This window comes from Ochotona curzoniae, unplaced genomic scaffold, assembly GCF_017591425.1.
Source record: "Ochotona curzoniae isolate NIBS_2020 unplaced genomic scaffold, NIBS_Ocur_1.0 contig_2723, whole genome shotgun sequence".
In the NCBI taxonomy this organism is placed as follows: domain Eukaryota; kingdom Metazoa; phylum Chordata; class Mammalia; order Lagomorpha; family Ochotonidae; genus Ochotona; species Ochotona curzoniae.
Window position 1 is genome coordinate 4592970 of NW_024465573.1, and position 24587 is coordinate 4617556.

Consider the following 24587-nt stretch of genomic DNA (forward strand, 5'->3'; position numbering starts at 1 on the left):
TTTAGCCCCAATGGGTTGTGGGTAAAGCAGAGATCGGCTAGCCTGTTCTATGTACAGTGCTGACTGCTCCTAGATGTCCCTCGAATTTGGTCCCAAGCGGTCCTGCCCACTTGACCTGGGCATGCACATATACAGCTGGGCTGACATCTTGCATATCCTGGTGTGACTATCTGTCTCTGCAGAGACACATGGAGCCTCTCCCAGGTCCCAGGCCATCCCATCCTTTGGAAAACACTAGAAAAAAAACTTCTTACAGTGTCTGAGCTGTTATGTGATTCTCCTTTGGGAGAGTGGGTTAAATGTCCTCCTAGCACCTTTGAATTCTCTCTCTTATATCCTCCATGCTCTCTCTGATATGCTTCCAGATTTTTCTTGTCCAGCTTTATCCCATCATCCTCTCTGCTGCAGCAATCCCAGGCATCCTGGCCCTTGGGGAGGCTGACTGCCCCCGCAGGGCCCTCTGGGCATGCCAGGATTCCACGGGCTTGGTTTTACCTGCTTCTCAGGCTCCTCCTACCTCCCACTTCTTTCTGTCATTGATTGAACTCTGTAATCGTGTCACTTAACACTGCAAAGCTTTGGGAGGCTACAGCTGAAATGAGAAAACGCCACTCAGAATGAAGTTGAGCTAAGCATTACTGGAAACCTTCATTCCTAGGTAATTGTCTCCAAAGAGCTCCTGCCTGTATAAATGGTTTACAGAATTTCGAAAGTGAGGCTGGGCCTGAGGCTGTGAAAATGGAACCAACATTACCTGAAAGCACTGACAGGAAGGCGTGCAGAACGCAGACAACATGGGTTTTCTGAGAGAGATAACATGTGCCCGGCTCTAGCCCAGTGAGCTCACCGAGGCATCCCGGAAATAGTATGTCATAAGTTCACCTCTGAATGCCAAGGCTTTGCCCTGTCACCTGCTACTAACTCTTCTTTAAGGCTTGGTGTGACCTCGCTGCTCCTTGCTGGCTTTGCACTCTACACTGTGCAATGGGATACTACAGTGAGCGCACACAGACAGCCAGAACGTATAGTCCCGTGGAGGAGGCAGATTGCCAAAGGTTCTTTGTAAAACGACCCTTGTGCTAAGCATTGTCAGAGTCATGGATAGCTCTGAAGGCAGGCGGAACAGATGCCTTGAAGGGGTTAGGGAGGTGCACGGAGGCTTCCCTGAGATGAGGCCCAGAGACAGGTCTGTGAAAGCAGTCTTTGTGGAAGGGGTGGCATGTGCCAAGGTCCTGGGGCAGGAGGCATTCTGGTATATTTCAGGAGCTGGAAGAAGGTTCTAGGGGCTGGAGCTCACAGGGCTGGGAAGTATGCTGGAAATTGGGAATGGGAGGCAGGCAGGCATCAGAAGAGCAATTAGAAGAGCTAAGAGCATTTTAACCAAGGTTTTCCTGCAGAACTGAATTAGTGAACATGGCTAATGTCTAGAGTCCTGCCTATGGATAAGGCACCTAACCAAGCCCTTTGCCTGTACCTCATCATTCAGTTGCTACAAGAGGCCCATTAGGCAGGTTGCCAATCATCTCTCTATTTTGTTGATAGGGAAATGGAGACACAGGAGGATTAAGTAATTTGTCTACACTTGCACAGCAAGAACTTGGCAGGGCCAGGATTCAAAGGCAGGCAGCTAGGTCTCTAAGGCTGTTTTCTGGACCTGCAACACATGCAGCTGGCTTTAGCGAAGACAAAGTGTAAGCAGAGGCAAACAACGGCCAGGCTCACTTCATCCCACTTCCTTCAATGCATCCCACTGCATGCTGGGCCATCCAGCCTCCACGCCACTGGCTGTGTCAGTCCAGCCACTGACAGCTCAAACCCCCTGGTTACAACAGCCACAGGTCTCTTTACAGTCTATTTCTGGCCAGTGCTTCTCTTTGGCTCCTGACCACCCTCCTAAGGAGGCTGGTGTCAAGGACACAGCTCTTCTTCCCTTCACCTGTATGTCTGGTGGTATGTCTGATGACACTGCCTGCATTGCTGGCACTGAACCAAGTCAGGTTTGAGTTCTAGCCCTGTCAGTCAATGACGGTGTGACCCTGGGTCAGCACCATGTCTTCTGCAAACTCATCTCTGTCACCTGAGAAATGGGAATAATAATAGTGAATCCAGGGTTACTATAAGGATAAATGAGGTCACCTAGACAATGCACAAAGCACAGTTCCTGGTAAACAGTAGGTGCTTAATAAATGATTATTATTATGTGCCTAGCAAAATTCATGTTGTGTTCAATCAGGAATAATTAGACAACATTAATATTATGTTTCCAGGAAAATTTGCTCCTTGCAACTGCATCCATCCTCCTTGCTTAGAAATGAGCTATGACTCCCAGTTCCCCTGGAGTCTGGGCTGGGCGCTGAGTCCTGGCAGGCAGTTCACTCCTAGCATTCAGCTCTACTTCCCCGACCCTGAGCCTGCACCTGGAGCCCACTCTCAGCCAGTCTGGTTCCATGGACTCTCCAACATACCTTGTCCTTTCCATTGTCACACTTCGTCTACACAAAAAGTTCATCCATCGAGGCCACCTGCTCTTGGTAACTCTGCTTTTCTCATAAACATTCCCTGATCATCGTCCCAGCAATAAATTTGCCCCTCTCTCAGCTCCCAAAGGAGCTAAGATATTCTTTATCCTACCTCTGCTTTGTGTTAGAGCTGAGGCCTGGGATCCCACTTTCCTGACATAGCTGCTCACTGGCTGTGTGACCTCAACGGCTCCATGCCTGCTGCTTCACTGATGTGGTGGGGGGCAATCAACGTTTCCACCCTCCTAGAGCTTCTGTGGGAATTAAACGAATGACTTACACAAAGCCTCAGTCTTTGTCAATGTCAGCTCTTACTATTATTGTTCTTGACATTCACATGACTCTTTATAAAAAGATTTATTTATTTACTTGAAAGGCACAGTTAGAGAGGGAGAGACACAAAGGAACTTCCACCTGTGAGTTCACTTCCTAAATGGCCACAGAGCCAGGACTGGCCAGGCTGAAGCCACAAGCTAGGAGCTCCTTTCAGGTCTCCCACATGAGTGTAGGAACCCAAGCACTTGGGCTATCTTCCACTGCTTTCCCAGGTGCATTAGCAGCGAGCTGGACTGAAAGAGGAGTAGATGTGACACAAACAGGCACCCATATGGAATGCTGGCACTACAGATAGTGACCTAACTCACTGTGCTACAGCAAGAGCCTTCTACACATATCTCATTTCCCCACCAGAAACACACACACTTCTTGAAGCAGAAACTAAATCTTTTTAAAACATGCCAGCATTGTGAGCTACTTGCCACTGGGTCTGTTTTACACACAAGGCAGCTAAGACCCAAGGAGGGTAGTAACTTGCTCAAGTCCCTGCAGCCAGCACATGGAGAAAGCCACACACACACACGGATCCTCAGGAAGGTGCACTTGGCCTTCTCATGGCTGTGACCTCCCCCTTGGACACTCAGTAAGACCCTAACATACAGCCATGCTGCCCTACCTGGACCTCCTAATAACAGAGCCTATTCTTGAGCCACTTCCTGCTGCAGGCAGAATCAGGCTGATTTCTGACAGGCATCTGCATGCAGGAGTGTCACCAGGAAGCTGTGATGTTAGATCATGCTCCAAATGTGAGGGGACAAGTTTCATCCAGTGGCATAAGGTCGACTGGAAGCCTAGATGCCCACCAGAGGGCTCCCTTCTCCCCATACCCCGGCCGTAGATACTTTAGCACCGTGGACAGCGTCACATGTGGGTGGGGCGGAGGGGCGGGAAGGCTCGCCAGGGGAATCATGGAATCATGCTTCAGCTGGCTGAGCGGGTGTTAATTACACACAAGCAGGGACTTGCAGAGGGGCAGCCTCAGAGGAGCTGCTTCTGCCCCAGCCCCCATTGCTCTGGTGCTGCAGCGGAGCCCACCATGTCCTTCCGTGTCGCAGCCCATTTCAAATTAGATTATCTGCTCACTTGTCTTCTGATCCACTTACCTGCTGCCAGCCCTTCCCCTCTTGCGCTCCCGCCCTCAGTCCTCAAGATGCCCAGGGAACGACCTGTGACTCCCTGTGACTCACTGTGGTCACCGGGCTGCATGGTGGCAGTAGGCTCTGAAGGCATCAGAGCTCACTCCCTCTCCGGGCCCAGTGTGTGCACGTGAGAGCCATCCTTTAGACTTCATAATAACAAGCTTGGGGAACACACACATCTGCTCTCCTTCCCCATGAGTCAGGCTGCCTGCCCACTTCACCCACTCCTGCAGTGGGACCCACTAGAAACTTTTCAGGGTTGCAGAGCACCTGCAAAATGTGCGGATGGATGCCAATCCCACTATGTCTACCTCCTCTAAGATCCAAGATAGGGCAGCAAGGCTATCGGAATGGCAACAATGGTTATTAACTCAGTCTGCACCTCAAAATCTTTACCCTCCCTCGCCAAAAAGACATGCTGCCTGTTCAGAGAGAAGCCCTGGCCCGAGCCTGCCAGTGAGGTGGCTGTGCAGAGCCCCAGGAGAGTATTAGCATTCCCAGGCAAGTGGCAATGTCACCAGCAGGTCCAAGTGTTCCCTGGTGCTATTTCTCGAGGTGACAGTCTATTTTCGGGGTCGGATGAATTTCTTTGGAGCTAAATTAAAATCCCATGAAATATTTAGTTGGCTCAGCACAGGGCTATGTTATTGGCCTGTGAGGGCAGATTTGGGGAAAGAACCAGAGAAAGAGGAAAGAAAGGAGTAGCCATTCACCAGCCAGTGAGTTTGTGTGGCAAAGAGGATCCAGCCAGATCAGGGGTGAGCAGGCACTGTTGACCTCTGACCATTAGTGGGGGTCAGTGTATGTTTGAATCCCAGCTCTGCTAAGTCTGAGCTTCAGTTTCCTCACTCCTAAAGTGCGCAGGATAATATCTATAGCTGGTGATTGTGGTGGGAGTGAAATCTCAGTACCTGTGCAAATGGAGTTTCTGTGGAGGACTCCTCATGCCACAGCCAGGGGGCGCATCTGAGCAGGGAGGTAAAAGCACAAGGCACCCTTCTTCCTTAGTCTCTTGGTCATGCCACAGGTCATTAGCAGTCTAGTGAGACCTGGTGACACCTCTTCTTGCACAGTGTCTTTCCATGATCACACATACACACTCATCCAAATGCTTCTACCATGTCTATGTCACAGCAATGTGTGCTGGAGCTCACAGCAACACACAACACCTTCAGAGACAAAGCCACAGGTAGGGGTTACACCACCCAGGTGGCTGGTTATGGACTGCTCCACTTCTGTCTCATGGTTGCCTCCCCGATCACCCATCTCCACATGCCCCTTAGCTTCCTCCTGCCCTCACAGTGAGACAGATGATCTGAAAGGCCTTGTTTCATCAACTCACCTGCTGCTTTAGAATGCAAGCTCTGGGAGGCAGGAAGAACTCCTGTTCACCTCAGCACCCTGGCTCCACAATCTAGAACAGTGCCTGAAACCCCTGAATAATAGCAAAGTAAAATCAATGGATGAATCCAGGAAACAGGAGCTCAGGACTGTGATGCCCTCACCCCCATTCTCCAGCATTCCGATCCACAGCATTCCGACTAGGCATACCCCCACTGAGGCCAGATCAGCTCATTGGCAGCTGTGTGATCTTGTGATCTTGGCAAAGTTACTTAACCTCCTCATGCCTCAGTTTTCTCATCTGGAAAAAGGGGATAGTTATGCTACATACCTCACAGGTATGTTATAAAGGGCAAAGGAATGAAAATAGGAAGGAAAGACACATGGAACAGCCGGCAAGTAGGAAATGATAGAAACAAATATCAACTACCACTAGTTTGTTGTAACTTACAGAATTGACTTGTTTACTATAAAAAAAAGCATTGTCTCAGAAAACTCAGTAAGTTTTGAAGACACTGCAAAGAAATTTCTCAATAACAGAAAACCAAGATGTATTACACATGCCATCATGTATCTATGCAGTTGAAACTCAAAAAGGTAACAGACATGAGACTGTCTAGATGGGTCTTGATGCTTGTGGAGAAGCTCTTGACACTTGAACTTGGCTTCCTCACATCACTACCAACATTGCTGTCATGTGACCACATCTGGCTTTCTGAAAACTGACCACTACTCATGCACCAAGTACAGATAAGAGACACTCTTGCCAGGGTTTTCAGGAGAAAAAACTCATTGCAATCCAAATCCCCTCCAGCCCACATGGCAACACAGCCTCCCCAGGCTGAGTCCCAAGTCTGGAATATCTGTTCATGAGTCCCCCCACTCCTGCCATCTCCCATCCTCACTAGATGCCAGAAACATGGGCTCAGGGCTGGGATGAAGCACAGGGCTCTGACACTGAGTGAAGCTAACTGGCCCTCTTGGGAGCAAAGCCTGTGGTATCCCGAACTTCCAGGCAGCAGCCTGCACTGACCTGGCCAGCCCCTGTGCCCATCGCAAGATGACAGGTGTCAGGCCTTGGTAACGCATGCTCAAGCATGCGTAGGCAAGCCCTGGCAAGCAGCTTCTGTGGCTGTGGAAATCTGACAAGAGCACCAGTGCCTGCTACTATCTTCATTTTCCATCCCATTGTCAGCTGTGTAATTAGAGATATGGTGTGATTCACAGGCATGCTATTAGGGCTTCTTTGGTTGGGTGGCAGAAAGCAGTTGCTGGGAGCATTGCCAACAGCCAAGGAGAACTCCTAGAGACCACCAATGGTGCACCTTTCTCGTTCCCAGTCCAGAGCAGCCTCCCCTTCCCTGATCTGCTCCAAGGCCCCAGAGTGTGGGCAGCAACCTGAATAAATTCAGCCCCACTGAGGTCAGTGCTCCTTCCTCAGTCCTATTCATACAAGTTGAAATACTGCGAAGCAAAGTGGGGCATCTTTCAGGGGTGCCCACTTTGTTTGTTTGTTGTAGAGAATGAGAGACAGAGACAACACCATCAATCTTAGGCTACTCTTGCCGAGTAGCAAAGTGCTCCTGGACAGTTTCAGAGAGGAGTCTGGGTTTGTGGTCATGCCTCATGTACCCATCAGTCACAATGGCCCAGAGGTCAGTGCTTTCAGATGGGAACTGAGCTCTGCAGTCACCTCTGGGGGCAGCCAGAGTCTGCTCAAAGGGTTCAGGGAAGCCATGTCATGTTAACTTCCAGATAACAGCTACCTTTGAAGGAACAGGTGGTTTTTGAAAAATAGTTAAATGATGTGATCAATAAGTGGAAAGAATGGCCACCATTAAGGCTGACTCTAAACACCCTGGGGACTACAGAGAGTCAAGGGCCTGGCAGATACCATGGCCACAGCCACCACCATACCTGCACAGTCTGATGATGTCACATCGTGGTGAAGCTCAAATTCAGGTGCACCTGTGTCCACGTGCCCCCACCAACCCCACCACTACCCCGCAGGACAGCTCTGTAAACATCTACATGGCTGCTCATCTGAGGAGGGGTGCAAAGGGCATCTGTATGTCACAAGAGGATTTGACTGTGTGTGGAGGGAGAAATGCCCCGATCCTCCTCCTGCTCCCAGCAGCCAAACAGATTGAGCAAGTCTTCAAGGAGCCCATCCTGCCTGCTGTAAATGCCAGGCAAAGTATGCAGGGGCTGTGCCTGCCCCTGGGAGCACCCATCACTCCCTTTCCCCAGTGTCATCTGCTCCCTAAAGGGGTCTCCAAAACCTGAGGAGGGGCCTGTCTACCCCAGACACCCACAGTGGTGCCACCCAGTATTTTAGGAGAACTATGCACTTCCAGGCCGCAGAGGTGTCCAAGGGTCATGGGTTTATTCTGCTTCTGACTAACTGTGACCTTGGTCAAGTTACTTCACCTCTCAGAACTTATTATATCCCCAGCATGAATGATAACAGTTCCTGCTTCCTGGGGTTGCAATGAGGAATCAATGCACTTACATGCACTGGCACAGAGTAGATGCTCACTGCCCTTGCTATTCTGATGCTCTTCCTGATTCTGCCTCTTCCTCCATCCATTCCCTTTAGCACCCAAGACCCAGTCTCTGCTTTGGGCCAAACCATCCTGCCTGGTGGGGTTCCCAAGGCAGAGCTACCCAATCTAATTTGCGTTTGCAGTTGGCCAGACTGACACCAGTTTGCACAGCTGCTGCTCTCCAAACTTCACCCATCCCATCTCACATGCCTGTCTGTGTCCCACTTGGTGTACTCTGGCACTTGGCCAAGCCTATGGTCCACTGTTCCGCCACATCCAGAACATGGCAGGACTGCTCCAGGGAGTTTCCTGAATGGGGATGGGGGGAATGTGTGCCATCTTTCTGAGCAGTCCAAATGTGTTGACTGACTGTATTGCCATCTCAAAGGGATTTGAGCTTCTGTCTCATTGCTTGCATAGAAAATGTAGACGCAATTGGGGAAAGAATTTGTCATGGAGCAAGAGAGCCTACAGGTGGGCTACAGAAGAGGAATGATTCTGTAGGTGCTACAAAGGCAGGAAGAGAACAGGGAGGTCTTGCATGACTGGCTCTTGGCTGCCAACACCATCAATGGCAGGACCAAGCTGGGACTGGCTCTTGTGCTGGTGAATGATGGGATTTCAGCTGTGGGATGGCAAGGAAAAGAACCCGTGAATAAACTCTCCCTCCTCCCCCCATCCAGAGCACACCATCACCCTGGTCAGGAGCAGCAAGCTGGGAAGACCAAGCACAGTGACAGCAAGCTGAGCACCATGAGCTCTTCTACCAAGGACTGGTCAGAGGACAGAGCAAGCGTCATACTGGGGCAATTTATTCCCAGGAAGGGCTAAGCAGGGCCTGTCTGCCATGGAGTCAGAGCAGCAGGGATGACAGCTGAGGCTCCCACAGATACCTCAATGTGGTAGGAACTCAGGGAAGATCTGCAAGGCTGGCAGAACACACAGAGAGCCACTGTGCCCATGTTCTTGACTCCTCATCTCTGGCACCTAAGCCACTTTCACTGTTGCCTTCCTCTTCCATCTGTCATTGCCTGAAGTGAAGACCAAGAGTCAGCCTGGAGTCATCCCTCTCCCTTGCTCTACTTTCCCCCCATGCGGTAGCCAAGCCCATTCCCTCTGTCCTTGAAAATGACTGTTGAACCCATTATGGCCACTCAACTCTTACTGTCACGACTATCACTCAAATCTTCCTCTGAATTATTTAGTGGCCTCTGCACTGGTCTCTGCTTCTGGTTCTTTCCCATGCCCTCCTTGACTGAGCTGCAGTGGGCATCATGGGCTCTCAAACTTGAGCATGCATCACCACTAGCGGGAGCACCTGTTACAGTGCAAAGCACTAGGCTCCACTCAAAATTCTGACTCAACAAGTACAGGTGGGGCTTCCTAGGATTTCTGACAATGTTCAGGTCAGGCTGCTGCTGCTGATTCAGCCACACTTTGAGAGGCACTGCCCAAGGGCTCATGTCTGCACCAAAGATCTAACCTTACCACTCTGCTGCTTACAAAACTCCAGTGACTCTCCACTGTCTTCATGAGGCTGTCCTGACTCCTGGCCACGGTCAATGGCAACCTTTACAACCAAAGTTAAACACCCCTTTGCATCAGCACCTGGAGCTATCGACCCCCCTGTAACCTCTGATGCGGCCACATCACACCATTCATGCTCCTTAAGCATGTCACATCTTTCAGGCACCACACAGGCTCCTCTGACTGCATCTCTTTTCCCCTTGTCACCTGTCACATGCTTGCTTGTCCATCAACATCCAACTGCACTGTCACATCCCTTTAAGGCATCACCATGTCTGAGAAGGACAGTGGACTTTGATGTCAGACAGGCATGGCTCCGAATTCTAGATTAATCACTGGTTAGCCTCAGCCAGTGTCTCTGGTAAACCAACGTTCACCTCAGCTTCTTCATTATAAAGTATGCAAAATAATATTGACTTTTCAGAAGTGGTGCATGGAGTGAAAACAATGCATGATAAATGCTTGGCAGGTAGTATGGGTGTTTAGTGAGCACAAGACATTAACATGAGCTGTCCTCCCCAGCTTTGCCTGGCTGCCTCCAGCTGAACTGCTTCCTTTCTTTTCTGGGCTCTCACAGAATCTCGCACATGATCCCATCCTCCATGTAGTCATGCTTCAGCCTACTCTTATGTTACACACTGGGCCCCATTCCCAGGATAGCCAGAGCTGTTGTATGAATGATAAAGTTGACCCTCCCAGAAGATTTACTGGGCACATGGCAAGGTCAGCTGAAGACATCACTTTAAGAACAAAAATCCACAGGTGGATATAACCCCACAACACAGTGCTTGGTGAACAGAGGACAGGCTAGGTTCCAGCCCCAGCTTGTATCTTGCATAGTGAACAACCTGCACAACAGTACTTGGAGATTCTTGGTCTACAAGGTCCTCAAACAGATCATGGAAAATGCATTTTATGAAAAACAAAACTATGCATGGATTTCCAAACTATGCATGGATTTCAACCAAACAAGGCTATCTTTTAACTACATATTCCATGATGTTTTGAAGTGTACTAATACGGACTCAAGTTCTAGAAGGTAACTTTAACCTAAAATGACAATAAGTGTTGAAGCCATAATCAATAATGCCTAATGGTGGGAAGTACTACAATAGGGTGAACAGGGTCCTAGCCTCAGGTTCAGAACAGGACTCTTCTTGCAGGAGAAGAGGGAAGTAGAACCATGGCTCGGGGCCAGCACCGTGATGCCGTACAGTAAGCTGCTACCTATAATACCAGCTTCCCATATGGGTGCCAGTTCAAGTCTCAATTGTTCTACTTTCCATCAAGTTCCCTGTAAATGTGCTTGGGAAAGCACCAGAAGATGGGTCAAGAGCTTGGGCTCCTGCTACCCAAATGGGAGATCCAGATAAAGTTCCATGTTCCTGGCTTTAGCCTGGCCCAGCTTAGGCCATTGTGGTCATTTGTGAAGTGACACACTGGACGGGAAATTTTTCTTTGTTCCTCCCTCTCTCTTTGCAATTTTGCTTTTCATATAAGTAAGATAAATTTTAACAACAAGAAAAACAACAAAGAACTAAGATTAGCAAACTCACAGATTCAGGCACAGGAGACAATCAGTACTGAATTAATGAAACTGGGTGATAAATTAGAACAGACCTTGGGGAACAAGACAGAAGCTAAGTACACATTTGCTGAACTTGACCTCAGATTAGATCCTGGTAAGTGGTGCAGCCCACAAGTAATGTTTTCACTTTTGTCATTGGGTGGAGACTCAACTGGCATGTTCTTGCAAGACAATAACCTATCATCATCCTCCTATAGCCCATGGCTTCTTTCTCTTCCCCTGACTCAACTCAGTTCCCACTGCCTGCCTCTTCTGCTGAACAGCAGGCCCAGCTCTTGGAAGGCTTTCAGATGCCTTAATTAATGCATTCTCATTTCCTCTGCAGACCTCTCTCTCTCCCAACAGCTGGTACTCAGTGGGGAAGGGGAAAATGATTCCTGAGAAGTGGGCCTTGTGACAAATTTCCCAACTGCATCCAGATGCCCATGGGGACCACATGAGGTCTCAGTCTGTGACCACCAAGACCACTCCGAAACTAACAAATCTCCAAACCCCTCAAGAGTCCTCCTTTTGTCACCTCAGTGGGAAATAGCCCTCACCTGACTCTACGAATGGGCAGGCACAGGTTTGCTCTGTGGGAGATAAGAATGCTAGCTGTGCACCTGCATGAGTAGTGTCACAATTTCATTCCTTCATCTTGTCCTGCCTGGGGTTCTCCTATCAATGTACTCATACCAGTACATGTTCCTTACCCATATATTTACTGCTCCTACTTCTATGCCACCTAGCCCACAAGTTTTCAAAGACTGAACCCAATCAGACTTGTTCTTCAACCCCAAACTCCATAGTGACCAATACTTACAGGTGTTAAATCACTACCTGCCAATTAGTCAATCAATTGAAAGGCTGATTTTCTAAGCCTTGGGTTGATGGCTGGGTTGATATAAACCTGATGAAAGCAGCAGTCTTTAAATTTACAGAACAGATACTTCTCACACAGCGCCTTTTCCTGCTTGATTCAAAGGAACTAAGAAGACTTTATTGCGCCAGGCACTGTGTTAGGTGCATAAGAATTGTAAAGATGCACATTGGGTTCACAGAATTTCCAGCATCAATCTCACAGAGTCCACCCAGAAACCCATATTCAGGAGTCATTTCTGCCTACTGTTCTCCTATTGCCAAAGCACAAACTTTGGTCTTTCTGATGCTGCCCTTACGTCGTACGACCTGGTGTCACAATGATTCCTGTATGTACCTGTTTGTCTTTGGAAATAAGAAGTTTCTAAAGGAAAAAGACATGGTTGCAAATCTCAGCACTTCCTCCAGGACTCAGCCTCTTAGGGTTCAATTTTTTAGCCTGCACAGGGGAGTGGTCACAGAAACACCCACTTTCCAGATAAGGGGGTCAAGGACATCAGTATTACCCAACTGACCCTCTCAAAATGGTCAGAATAGGGGCTGCCTCTTCTGGGGCTGATTGCTTCCTGTCTATCTCTTCTTCTCCTGGGCATCCCGACTGTCCCTGCCTATATCCAGCTCAGCCCATCCTTATGGATCGCTGGCCAGCTGTCTAATGGGTAAATCAGCATCTGGTCTTCCCACGTCCAATCTCTCCCCTTGTTGCCTGCTGGCCTAATTTTCTGGAACTGAAGCTAACCACGCCATTCCTCTCCTTGAATAAAACAAACAAACCACCTGTTCCTTGCAGCTCCCATTAGCCCTCTGGACAAAGTCTAAATATCCAAACACATAAACCCCAACAGCACCAGCCCCTGACTGCAGCTTTGCTCTTCTTTGCCTATCTCATGCGAGACTGGAGCCAACCAGAACCAATGGCATGGTTTGGGACACATCTCAGCACATTCCACACCTGGAACATCCTTTTCGACCAAGACTATCTTCTTTATCCTCAAGAAAGCATGGCTTTCTTGCTGAGCCCTTCCCTGCTGCTGTCCCATACCCATGTTTCTGTCAGATTTGGTACTGCCACTCACTACTCATGTGACTCCAAACAGGTTCCTTAACTGCTTTGTGGCTCACTTTCCTCCTCCATCATCTTTGGTTATGGTGAGGGTCAAGTTCATATAGTCAAGTACCTAGAGTGGTGCCTGGCTAGAGGAAACACTGAACATATGTCTGTCATTATGATCTATTTCATCATCATTTTAATCAGGATAACTGTAGCCCGTGTCATGCTGCGCAGCAATTCTTGGTTTGCCTGATCACCTCTTTGAGCAGAAGCTGAACTGCTATGGGCGATTCCTCACATCTGAGCAAGTGCTTTTCAGAAAGCAGGTACTTTGATAGATGAATGAATGAACGAATGAATGAATCTTTGAATTGTAATCAAAGCCTGTCTCTTTCTGACTCGAGTCAACGCGGAGATGGAGCCTTAATGAGGAAGGTAAAGGAAAGCCCTACCTGAGTGAAGCTGTCACGTGGAGGGAAAGTTGAATGCTCACTTTTGGTCCCAGGATCAGGATCTTTATTTAAGAACACTGAATAAAATTCTGTGACCTATTTGCAGTTAAAATAGTCTTTGGCTTCCAGGTGAGAAGTGATCCCAGGGGACCAGCTGTTGTATTTTTTTAGTGCAGCAGAATGTTCCTGTATTCCTGTCCCATGGCCATGAGGCTCAGAGAGGGTCCCTTCCAGGTCTCTGCCTAGCCTCCACCTCACCCCCACGGTGCTCTCATTGGGAGGGGAAGCAGAACAAGGCATTTTAGCTTCGTTTATACTTAATTCATCAGAATGTCATGGGTAAGAGCTATTTGACATCCAAGGCTTATAAGCCTTGAAATTAAGCCTTTCAAAGCCCTTCTCTCTTTGAATCTCCAGTTCCATTCCACCAGTATGGAATGGAATGCCAACAGCGTGCTTCATTCTAAGCTACCATGAACCCACATGGAGGCGCTAGCTAGCCAAAGCAGCATCCCAAGGAGGTGAAATGCAGCTCACTGGGCAATCTTCCAGAGAGCCACCTTTCTTGCCTCTACTATACAGACACAAGGGAGTCATGAGAAATTGGGTAGCAGGCAAAAGGCTGCCTATAGGCCCTGGTTTGCATGAATCTACTTGCTCCCACTCCACCCACATGCCACCTTATAATGGGTTCACCCCTAAAAACACGCCTAGAGGATTTTCACAGGCATGCAAAAAGCATGTCCCCGTGCTCTTCTACATATAGTAGGCTGGGTACTCAGGTCTGCCTATGTGGGTAAGCAGATAGTAACAACACATGAAGAGACCGAGGTTTTATCACACCCAGTGGAGATGGACTTACACTTCTGCCCTTCAGTCCCTGTCACTCCCACATATAGACAACTTCAATTTTCTTCTCTCTAAAGAGGGATTCCTGAGCTAGCCACGAGCCCCTTGAGGGAACAGGAGATTCTCCTTGGCGGCCAGGCTTCCCCTCCTGCTGTTGGAACATGCTCACTGCCCAGGGCAATCAGGTGGTCAGCATGTGCATGCATACCTCTGGCACCTTGTACTTATTCATGCTCCCATTCTGTCCCCAAGTTGTACCTGTGCTTACTGTGGGATAATGTCCGAGCTCCAGGCTAGAGGTCATGGCTCAGGATCCTGCACCCCTGAGAAATCTACAGCTTACTCCATTGAGATGCAAACAGTGCCTTTTGCTCTCCACTGCTGACTGCTGATTGGCTTCAATTCTACTTTATTTGTTTGTTTGTTTATTGTCCTGGGGGAACACATGCCCCATGAGCAAGAACAGCGCACTGAGGGGCTGTGTGATGTACTCAAAAGTCCAGTAAATACTGGATTAAACCAGTGTAGGCAAGGCATGTTCCTGGATTTGTTCAGCCACAAACAGTCCTGCTCACTGTTACCAGGAACACTCCGAAAAGAGCATCCATCAGCACCTGTGCTAGTGATCCGCAAAGCGAGGCAGTTACCTCACTAGGGGAAAGGCTCCCTAGGCTCTGTCTCCACCCAGTGGCTGAGGCAGTGTCATCCAGGCATCCCAGCTGCTCTGCTGCTGACCCTTGCATTTGCCTCACCTCACTATTTGCACCGTGACTTGCTAGTCTCCAGGCCTGAGGCTTTCAGGCTGCAGAGATGTGAGGATGCAGGGCCTCTGGGTACCAAGGCCTGCACAAGTGAATCTGTGCTGCTTGGCTGCAGGTGCGTATAGGGGAAAGAGGGTGCTACAGCTCACACCCACCCCCTGCCTGAGCCTGTGTGATGGGCCTTGTACTGCAACCCCCGTCACTACTGCCTAAGGACACTTTCTCCAAAAGTTCCTGCTGCACAGCCTGGAGTATGGAGGGAGGTGCCAACCTGTGCTCTGAATGCAGGTTTGTTCTCACAGGCACATGCCCCCTTCTCTGCTACTCGGTGCTGTAATAGTTTCATAGCATTTCTGCAGCCAAATGACCCATCAGCTGTGCCTGGCACTCAGCTGTGGCAAGCTCACTTAAGCACTCCCTTCTGTGTGTTTTCCCCCTTGTCTGTGCTGCTCTCCTCCTTCTCACTCCTGTTTCTGAAACCTTTGCCCTTGGGTTCTGTTATCTAGGGAGCCTGGCTGAAGAAAACTCTCCTAGTTCCTACATTTCAAGCACTCTGTGTGTGAATGCGTGCATGCACATACATGCATGTGTACGATCTTACATCTTGACAAACAACGCCTTGCAGAGGAACACTGAAGCCTTAGAAGTGGTGAACAGGATGAAACGGCTACCCAAGCACACACAGCTAGAAAGTAGATAGACTGAGATTTTAGCTTGGATCTGCCTAGCATCAAGATTTATGCTTTCTCATTTCAAGAGCAGTGAAGTCAAAGAGCAGGGCAAAAACCCTGGCTTTGAACTCACAGGCTGTGTGATCCTAGGTAGCAGGCTTCACCTGAGGAAGGACACATTTAGATCTGATGACTTCTAAGGTCCCTTCCCTAGGGACAGTCAATAGTCCCAATGGTCTCACAGGCGGATTGTCTGCTGCCAATAACCTCTAAATTTCCTAGTGCAACTTAGGAGAGGAACCTAAACCAGGGGACAACCCTCAACAAACACAGGAAAGGAGGGGGTTCCCAGTCCACCCACTCCTGCCTAGGGCTGACCCCAGTGGCATCCAGCTAGCCTGACACCTACCAGGCTCTTCGCTTCTCCTGGTTCAGGTTACACTTATCTGACCTTCAGAGATGAAACATATTGCCTGAGGGAACTGTTGCCTCCCGGCCTCGCCAAAGAAGACCCTACTCTCTCTATGTGCTCTCTCATATCTTTACCTTTGCAGATCTAAAATTGGACAGGCACTAGTGGTTTTTCATGAACTCCCATCTCACTCATTAGACCACAGAACCCTGAGAGCAGTGCTCATGGTCATTTCTGCCATTGGGATCTGCAATGCTCCAGGATATCAGGAGGTGTTCAGTAAATATTTGCTGCCTTAATGGGTTAATTACTTATTAATATCATTTTGTCCATAACGAGACCAGAGCAGCAGTGGTTTTTGCATGAAACACGATCTAGAGTGAATTTTCAAATCCCCACCTGATTGCACAAGTCACTCAGGAGACAGACACTTGTCTTTGAGTCCCACGCTCCTCTCCCTTTTGTGCCAGCTGAAGTCACAGCTCATTAGGGGACTAATAAGGAGTTAGCTATGCCCCGACATCACCATCCCTGAAGTCACCCTGCCAAGGCATGGAAGGTGACCTGGGATGCGGATGGGTAGGAGGGTAAAGGAAAGGCCTGGCCTGTCACTTCCATGCCTAGCTGCTGGACTGAACCTGCACACTGGAGTTCAAACCAGAAGACTGTTAGGAAAGCAGCACATCCTGTCTTGGGGGCAGTTTGTGCATCTTCAGTAGTGGGAGTGTCCTGCCCCAGCATGCACCCCGCCCCCCCAGCGAAGATGCCCTAGGGTTCACAAGGCCCTCTGAGAAACTTTCAGTTGCCTAAATGTGGTCTCTCTTGGCCAGCAAGGCCTGGTTTGTGGCCCAGAAGAGTCAAGATGAGAGATGTTCTGAGTGCTTCACCATTACCTGAAGGATTACAGTCTAGACCGTCTGCCAGGTAAGCTCCTAAGCCAGGCTTTCACCTCTGCTCTCTCCACACAGAAACCTCACTGCTCCTAGTGCACACTTAAGGAGCACTCACTGAGCTCTTCAGCTAATGTTTTTATTCTTGAAGATTAGAACCTTAAAAATTCATCATAGATTTCAATCATACAAATTCAGTAAGTGATTTGGAGTTCAAATCCTGGCTCTGTCTAGTACTAACACCATGGCTTCCAATGAGTCATTCAAGCACACTGATCTTCAGATGGCTCATTTGCAAAGTGAGGACCACATGGAACTCAAAGGCATTTACTATAAAATTTACTTGATTACTTTTCTCTATCTATTTGTAAGGCAGTGACAGAGAGAGTTAAAAACAGAGACAAAGAGAAGCATCCACATTTTCCAAAAGCCTGCAACAGCCAGGGATGAAGCCAGGAGCCCAGAACTCAACCAGTCTGATCTCCCACGTAAGTGACAAGAACCCAGTAACTTGAGCTCTCAGTGCTGCCCCCCAGTTCTCCAAAAGTCAGTGTATTAGCAGCATGCTAAAATCAGAAGCAGAGCCTGACTACTATGATACAGGGTGTGGGCATCCCAAGTTAGGTTTAACTGTTTTGCCTAACGTGAGCCTCCACCAAAATGCATTTGAGGATTTGAAATGCAGCATACAAAGCACCTTGCACATTGGAATAAGCCAGGAGTGCCTTCCACCCTTAAAGGACCGGTGTTCAAGGTCACACTTGAGCATCAAGGTTTCGCTCTCCGCACTTGGGTCTTCATCACTTATCCTGATCCCAAAAACTCAGTTGTGGAGATATTTTGAGTGACTGGGAAATGATTTCATTAAATTTCACAGTAGCTCACCGTGTATACAGAGACAACAAGAGGTGTCCCTGAGGAAGAGCCTCTGATACACTCGCTCTAAGCTGACGGAAGACTGACATCCACCGTGCTCACCTGCATGCGAATCAAGTCTCCACGTTCATCTTGACAAGCTACAGCTTGGCCAGACACAGCACACCCCCAGTCTGCACAAGGACACGAAGGACAGCGGAAGAGAGTGCAAGAAGTAACAAAACCACCGTCACTGCAACCAACTTCTCCGGCAGGTGGTCCCTTTCCCCTGTTGTTTAAATACATATCCCTTGATCTTTCTTTTTGGCATCAAAGCTGGCAATGTGCATGTGTTCTACCCTCCAAGTGCCAGTCCAGTTTTGCCAGGGAATGCTAACAAGTAACAAAATCATCAGAAAAAATAAAGTTGAGATCACCTCCAAAATGAAACACAAATGCCTAACTCATCCTCATTACTAAAGTGTCCATGACTTTTTTCCAGGTGGACTGGGAGAACCCAGGGTTCGGCTCCTGGTAGTCTTATCCAGCAATGTCTAGCAACAGTGTCCAGCTCCCTAAGGAGTCGGGGGAATGAACAGATGAATACATGAGAAATGTACAACTGATTTATTGAACTCACAGCATAACTCAACATCATCCCATTGCCCTCCCACTGCACCCATGTGTCCAGATCACATGTTGGCTCCTTACCCTGGCGATCAGTTCCCCGACCATGCCCGTCCAGGTGCCGTTGGCTTCAGGAACACCGTACACACCATCCCCGACCAGACGGATCTTGTAGTTGAACCGGAGGATCTCTGCCAACTCCTTGAGCATGTCCACACAGAAGCCCTCGTAGCGGTCATTGCCTTCCATCTCCTGGTGGTTCCCCTTCAGCATTAAATACGGGTTTTCCTGCAGCAAAACTGGGCAGCTGTCATTCTCATCTTAGCCTTGGTGTCTCAGCCATACATGATGGACAGGGTCGGGGCACAGGAAATAGGGGAGGAAGTAGGGTAGGATGGCAGTGGCCTGGGAGGTGGTGATCAGGCTCTGTCCTCTAACCCACTGCTTAAAGTTGCCCTGTGAGGTATTTCCTCACCAACATACAGGGAGTAAACCACCGCATAGGGAGTCAAGACGAGGCCTCTCTATCTTGTTTTAAGGTCAACATCTGGCCCTGTCCTCTCTGTTTTTCCTTTCTTTTGATTGTTCTACATAGACCCATTGCTGAGCAATCTATTGTGCAATGATGCTTACAATCCAGTAAGCCAGGTAAAAGCATGTGTACAAATAACTGCACCTGAAGGCAGAGTGCACTGGGTATATGGGCAGGCCTCTCCACTAAACCCCCAGAGAAGAGAACACCAAGAGAACAGCACTTTCAGGGCCATCATTTCAGGGAGAAGAGGGGTTGCCTACTCAGGACCCGATGGCTATTCCAGCTTGGTTGGAGTAAGGGTTGCATGGAGAAGTGGGTAGGAGGAGAAATTTTAAAAGATGAATTAGGGCAAACAAGGGCCTTGAAGTCAGGATGATGTAGGCACACATCCAGATTTTATCTTTTTTTAATGAAATATTTATGTATTTATTTGAAATGCAGAGTTATACTTTCAGAAAAAGAGAGAGAAATGGAAAGAGAGTGTTCCTCCAATATCTGGTTCATTCTCCAAACGACTGTAACAGCCAAGGCTGGACCAGGCCAAAGGCAGGAGCCTTAACTCCATCCAGGCCTCCTACATGGGTGCAGGAGTCCAAGCACTTGGGTCATTTTCTGCTACCTCCCTGAGTGTATTAGCAAGGAGCTCAACTGGAAGTGGAATAGCCTGGACTCGGACCAGCACTCATATGGGGTCCTGGCATCACAAATGGCTATGCCATGATGCTATCCAAAGCAGCCATGTTTTAAAAACTAGAGGCTAAGAGTGAGAGTGTTGTGAGGTAAGGTGTAAGAGAGGCAGCATCCAGGAGGGAGCCCAAATTACCTCCTGACAGGAGCTGCCAACTCCCAAGCTGCTTCTGGCTCTGGATTTGTTGGAACCAGCTGGAAGGACATAAGGGAAATAGGAAGGCATAGGCTTGAGGACGAGTTAGAGGAAGGTATAGAGGGCATGGGTCTGCAGAGGAGGGGGCACTGTTTAGAGGGCTGAGGATGGATCCTCCTTGCCATGAAGGGAAGAGCATTGGTGTGTGTTGAGCTGGGCATGCTGGCAGGCTACCTAGAGGGAATGGCAACTGGGGGCTTACAAGGTAGATCAGACAAGGGAGGTCTCTGTGTGGAGGTGAAGGCTGAAGCTTCCTTGAGGGTGGCATTGGAATAATGGAGAAAGTACAGAGAAGAACTAGAGGAGACCCATTGAGGAGGCCCTGATTTTACAGAGAAGAATGGCAAGCAGCCCTGGAAGGTAAAACAGCAGCACCAAAGGTTGGCATGCGGGAAGTGTCGTCCCATGTCAGGGTTTAGATATCTGAGGGAGGTAAAGGTGGTAATCTCCACACATGGACTACACAGGCTGTGAGAGGACAGCTAGGTCATATATCACATGACTTTACAAAGACAACTGCAGAGGATGGAGGGAGGCACTGAATTCTGTCAGAGTCAGGGATGAGAGGGGACCAGCAACAGCATGGGACAGCATGACTAAGGGTGGGACATCTGCCCTGACTGCCTGTACTACCTGCCAACAGCAGGGCTGGGGAGTCCCTAAGGCCTGCCAATTAGTCTTACAGATTGGAGCATAGTTTGAAGGGCAATGGGATAGGCAGAAAGAGAATCAAGCAGGAAGATTTCTCCTGAGGCTGGATGTAAGGCACTGAGCAGGGGTTTGGATGCAGAGAGGAGGCGAGGGGGCAGGAGCTGAGGGAGGCCTGCCAATGCCTAGGGTGGTGCTGAAAGTGGAGCAGGCAGGAGAGAAGGCCAGCGCATGGGAAGTAGGCAACACTGCTAGAGAATGCAATGCGGAGGGAGCAGTGACAGCCACAGGGGTCAACAAGGTCTAGCCAAAGGGAGAAGGAGGCTGAATGCAGACAGACAGCTGGGAGCAAGGTTCATGCAGTCACCAAGTTTGGGGACAGGTTCTCAGGGGAGATCACTGAGCCCAATGGCAGAGATTATTCTAGAAGCACAAAAAAAAAAAAAAAAAAAAAGAGAGAGAGAGAAGTGTGCAGATGCTGAGCTCAGGCTAGACAGGGATCTGGGAGGCCATGGAGGAGCAGTGTGATGAAATGAGAAGGTGAGAGGTTCTGCATCAGGAAGCAACAGCTTCAAATTGGAAGTGATGTGGCTCTGATCCATGATGCAGTCCTGTGTGAGGTCAACAAGAAGAGCCAGTCTCCCTGCCTCCCCCAAGTGCTGTTCTCAGCTCAAGGGCTTCCCCCTGCCCATCTCCCACTGAATCGAGCTCACCCTTGTCCTTGGAGTCAGCCTGTCTCCTCCTATCCAGCCCACTTCTCTGGGCCAGGCTTCCCATGACTATCCTGCATGGTCATCTTCTTTGCACCTGCTCCTGTGCAGAACAGGAACAGGGCCTGGGACTGACTCCACTGTGCTTCTCCCACTGTATTCAGCATTAGGCATTTACTCAGTGGTGTGAGTGACATGGCTGTGCAAACATGGATTGGCTGGGGGAATTTCCAATTGTGAGGTCCCAGAGTATCTTTAATGATTCCAGGAGCTGATGGAAAATTTTCTTCCCAAATACTCTCTACTCAAAATTCACTGACAGGGAGCCAATGGTGTAGCAGGTAAAACTGACATCCCAAATGAACACCTACTCACATCCTATCTGATCACATCCCAGTTCTGATCCAACTCCATGCTAATGTGCCTGGGACAGCACTAGAGTTCAAGTGCTTGGGCCCCTGCACCCATGTGGAACAAACAGAAGATTCTCCTGGCTTCTGGCTTTGGACTGATTTTGCTCTGGCTATTGCAGCCATTTAAGGAGTGAACTAACAGAGGCAAGACATTCATTCATTCATTCTCTCTCCCTCTCCCTCTCTTCTTTGTCATTCAGATGGGCAGAGAAGCTGAGTACTGCTCTGTTATACTCATTGGTGTTGAAGGAACCCAAGATAACGTTATAGCAACATGCTTAACACGAGCCCAGCACATAAATTATGTGTTTGCTGATAATAATGAGATTATCCACATGTCGCTAATGTATCCTATGTGTACTACAGTCAGCACAGGTGTGTGCTGGGCTTTAAGGGAGATACCATTCAGAATCACCATGCACCACTGAAGGCCCATGAATGGTCACCAAGACGCTAAATTAGTCTCACTGTTGCTGTTAAGAGTCACTGACTAGCATCAGACATTCAGATATAAGCACAGAACCAACCAGACCAGCTGTAGTGACACCTGTCTGGCTGCTAAGTATCACTTCCTGTTACATAGGCCTGCCCACACCCCATCCCCAGGAACACATGTATGTGTGTAATAAGCATGCATGCACATGAGCACACACAGAGACACACTTACAGAAACATGACCCTGTGGTCTCAGTATAAGGTCTGTGTCCAAGCTCCAGTGGAAATCTACACCCTGGGAGGCAGACACAAAGCCAAGCAACTTCTTCCTCTCCCTCCCAAACCCTCCTTAGTTGTTAAGGACCTACCCTGTAGAAAGGAATCACTTCTCTTCAGTTCTAATTCTTAAGCGCCTGGTCTGGGGCAGGCAGCTGTCATTGTAGAAGGGAACGTAGACAACCACACACCAATCTCAAATAGGAAAGATGTGCAGGAAATGCCAGACACACAGGGTGGGAAGGAGGAATTCATGGAAGAGGTGGTCTTGAACATGCAGTCATTTCCAGTTACAGAGAAGAATTAGAAAAAGAATACTCCAGGCAGTGGGAACCACGTGTGGGAAGTCACAGAGGGGCACGGTACAGTGCGGAAAAGAGCAATCCAGCATTGCTAGACGCAAGGCTGGAGAGCAGGTGGGCAAGCGGGCCTGATTACATTGGGTCTCTAACCCAATCTAAAGGGCAGGCACAGAAGGATTGTAAAGCTGAAAGTGCCACAGTAATTCTGACACTACAGGAAGGCTGGTGGACAGACTGAACAAGTGAGGAAGGAGCCTGCAAGGGGACCACAGGGGCCTGAGTTACGGAACCCGGAAGAAGACAGGCTTCCAACAGTTTTCCAGATATGGAAGACATTGCGAGAAGGAGGTCCTAGCAATCACAGTGTGTGCTGCCCCATCACCCTGAGGAGCTCAGAAGGCTGCCCCCATCTCTCAGCTAGAATGAGGACAGTAACTCCATCTGACTTCCCTGACATTTCACATTGCCAAAATGACCTAAGTGGCCACAGAAGGGGCCAGGTACCGGGACTGCTCTGCCCACCCTTTGATCCTGCGGTCCTTGTGTTCCAAGAACTCACAGACAACCTCCTGGCCCTTGCCTCCTCCATGAAGCCACTCTGATCTCCTGCGCCTTAAAACCACCTGCTTTCTCAGTACCACCCCACTTTCCCCAGCTTCACCTTTTCTCCAGAATCCAAAAGTGGAGTATTCATAACCCAGAAACTCCAAGTCTGAAACTTTTTGAGTGTCAACATGATGATCAAACATGTGGGATTTTTCAGATCAGGGTGGCTTCCCTGGTAACATATTTTTGAAAATATTCCCAAGTCCTAAAATACCTGAAATCAGAATCTATCCTGTCCCAAGTAAGCATTGGAGACAAAGCATCTGTAGCTAGTATTGGCTTCTGTTTGTCGCCACTTCTGCAGTGGGACACAATCTCCTCACAGGCACAGCCGGTGCTTTCCCTGGCTCACAAATGAGGGCTGTGAACCTAGGGTGGTGCCAGGCATACAATGGCATTGAATAAACTACTCATCCATCGAGGAAGCAAGAAATGAAAGACATTCAAAGGGCCCTGTCTCCCAGCAAGTAGAGAGAAAGCCCCATGGCATGGGGTCTCAGTCCTAACACCTGGGACCCACCACAGTGTCCTCACCATGTTTCCCTGACTGCCTACTCATGCCCATTTCTGGATGGAGCCCGTACTTTCCAGCATTTTTGGGACACACAGCAATGTTCTCCTCCATTTGATTATTCCCTGTCCTACATGGCATCTGCCCTCCAACATCTACCTGAAGTACCCTTCCTCCAGCTGACCCTCTCCCTCTCCTGCAGACCTCACAGCCCCCACTACGCCTGTGTGCCTCTTGGCTGGCTTTACCTCACTATGCTTACAGGAGGACACGGATTCCAGCCAGGACTCCTAGGCCCAGGAGATCATGAAGGCAGCAAGGGAGGAGGCATCTGGGCTCTTTCATTATCTCAAAAGATTTGCAAGAAGTGGAAGCATTTGCAAACCTTGCACATTCTGCTGTGATAAGAGCGGGCAGGCTAACCCAAACATCGTCTCTGGGCTTTGCGCTGGAATGATATCAGTATGGCAACACTGGCTATCTCCTGCTGATAAGATGCTGTGCTGGGCAGGGAAATACACTTTCGATTAGCTATGAGGGGAAAGGAGAAAGGGACAAATTAATGATCGCTTAATACATGAAGCAGGTTTAACTGACAGATCTTAAAACATGAGTTCTTCTCCAGGGAAGACAAGAAATACCTTGGCTGCATATGGATGGAACTATCCCATCTACTAAATTGTAATCTTTTTGTGAATTGAGACTGAGTTCTGCTCATTTTTGGCCACCAGGACTGTGTACAGTAGCTGGCACGTAGCAGGAAGCAGTGAAGGAGGCCCTGGTAATTATTAAATAGAACTACATCAAATGAAAAAAGGCAGATGGTCCCTTGCCCTACAGATGAAC

At 48.9% G+C, this 24587-nt stretch overlaps 1 protein-coding gene across 1 annotated transcript in view; it reads right to left on the minus strand.

Annotated features, from left to right (window-relative positions):
- Positions 1-24587, minus strand: part of GRIK4 (glutamate ionotropic receptor kainate type subunit 4) — a 297510-nt gene that overhangs the window by 47208 nt on the left and 225715 nt on the right. Inside the window, exon 12 of the mRNA XM_040976817.1 lies at positions 18507-18710. Within this exon, the coding sequence (XP_040832751.1) occupies positions 18507-18710 (204 nt within the window). The remainder of the gene's footprint in view (positions 1-18506; positions 18711-24587) is intronic.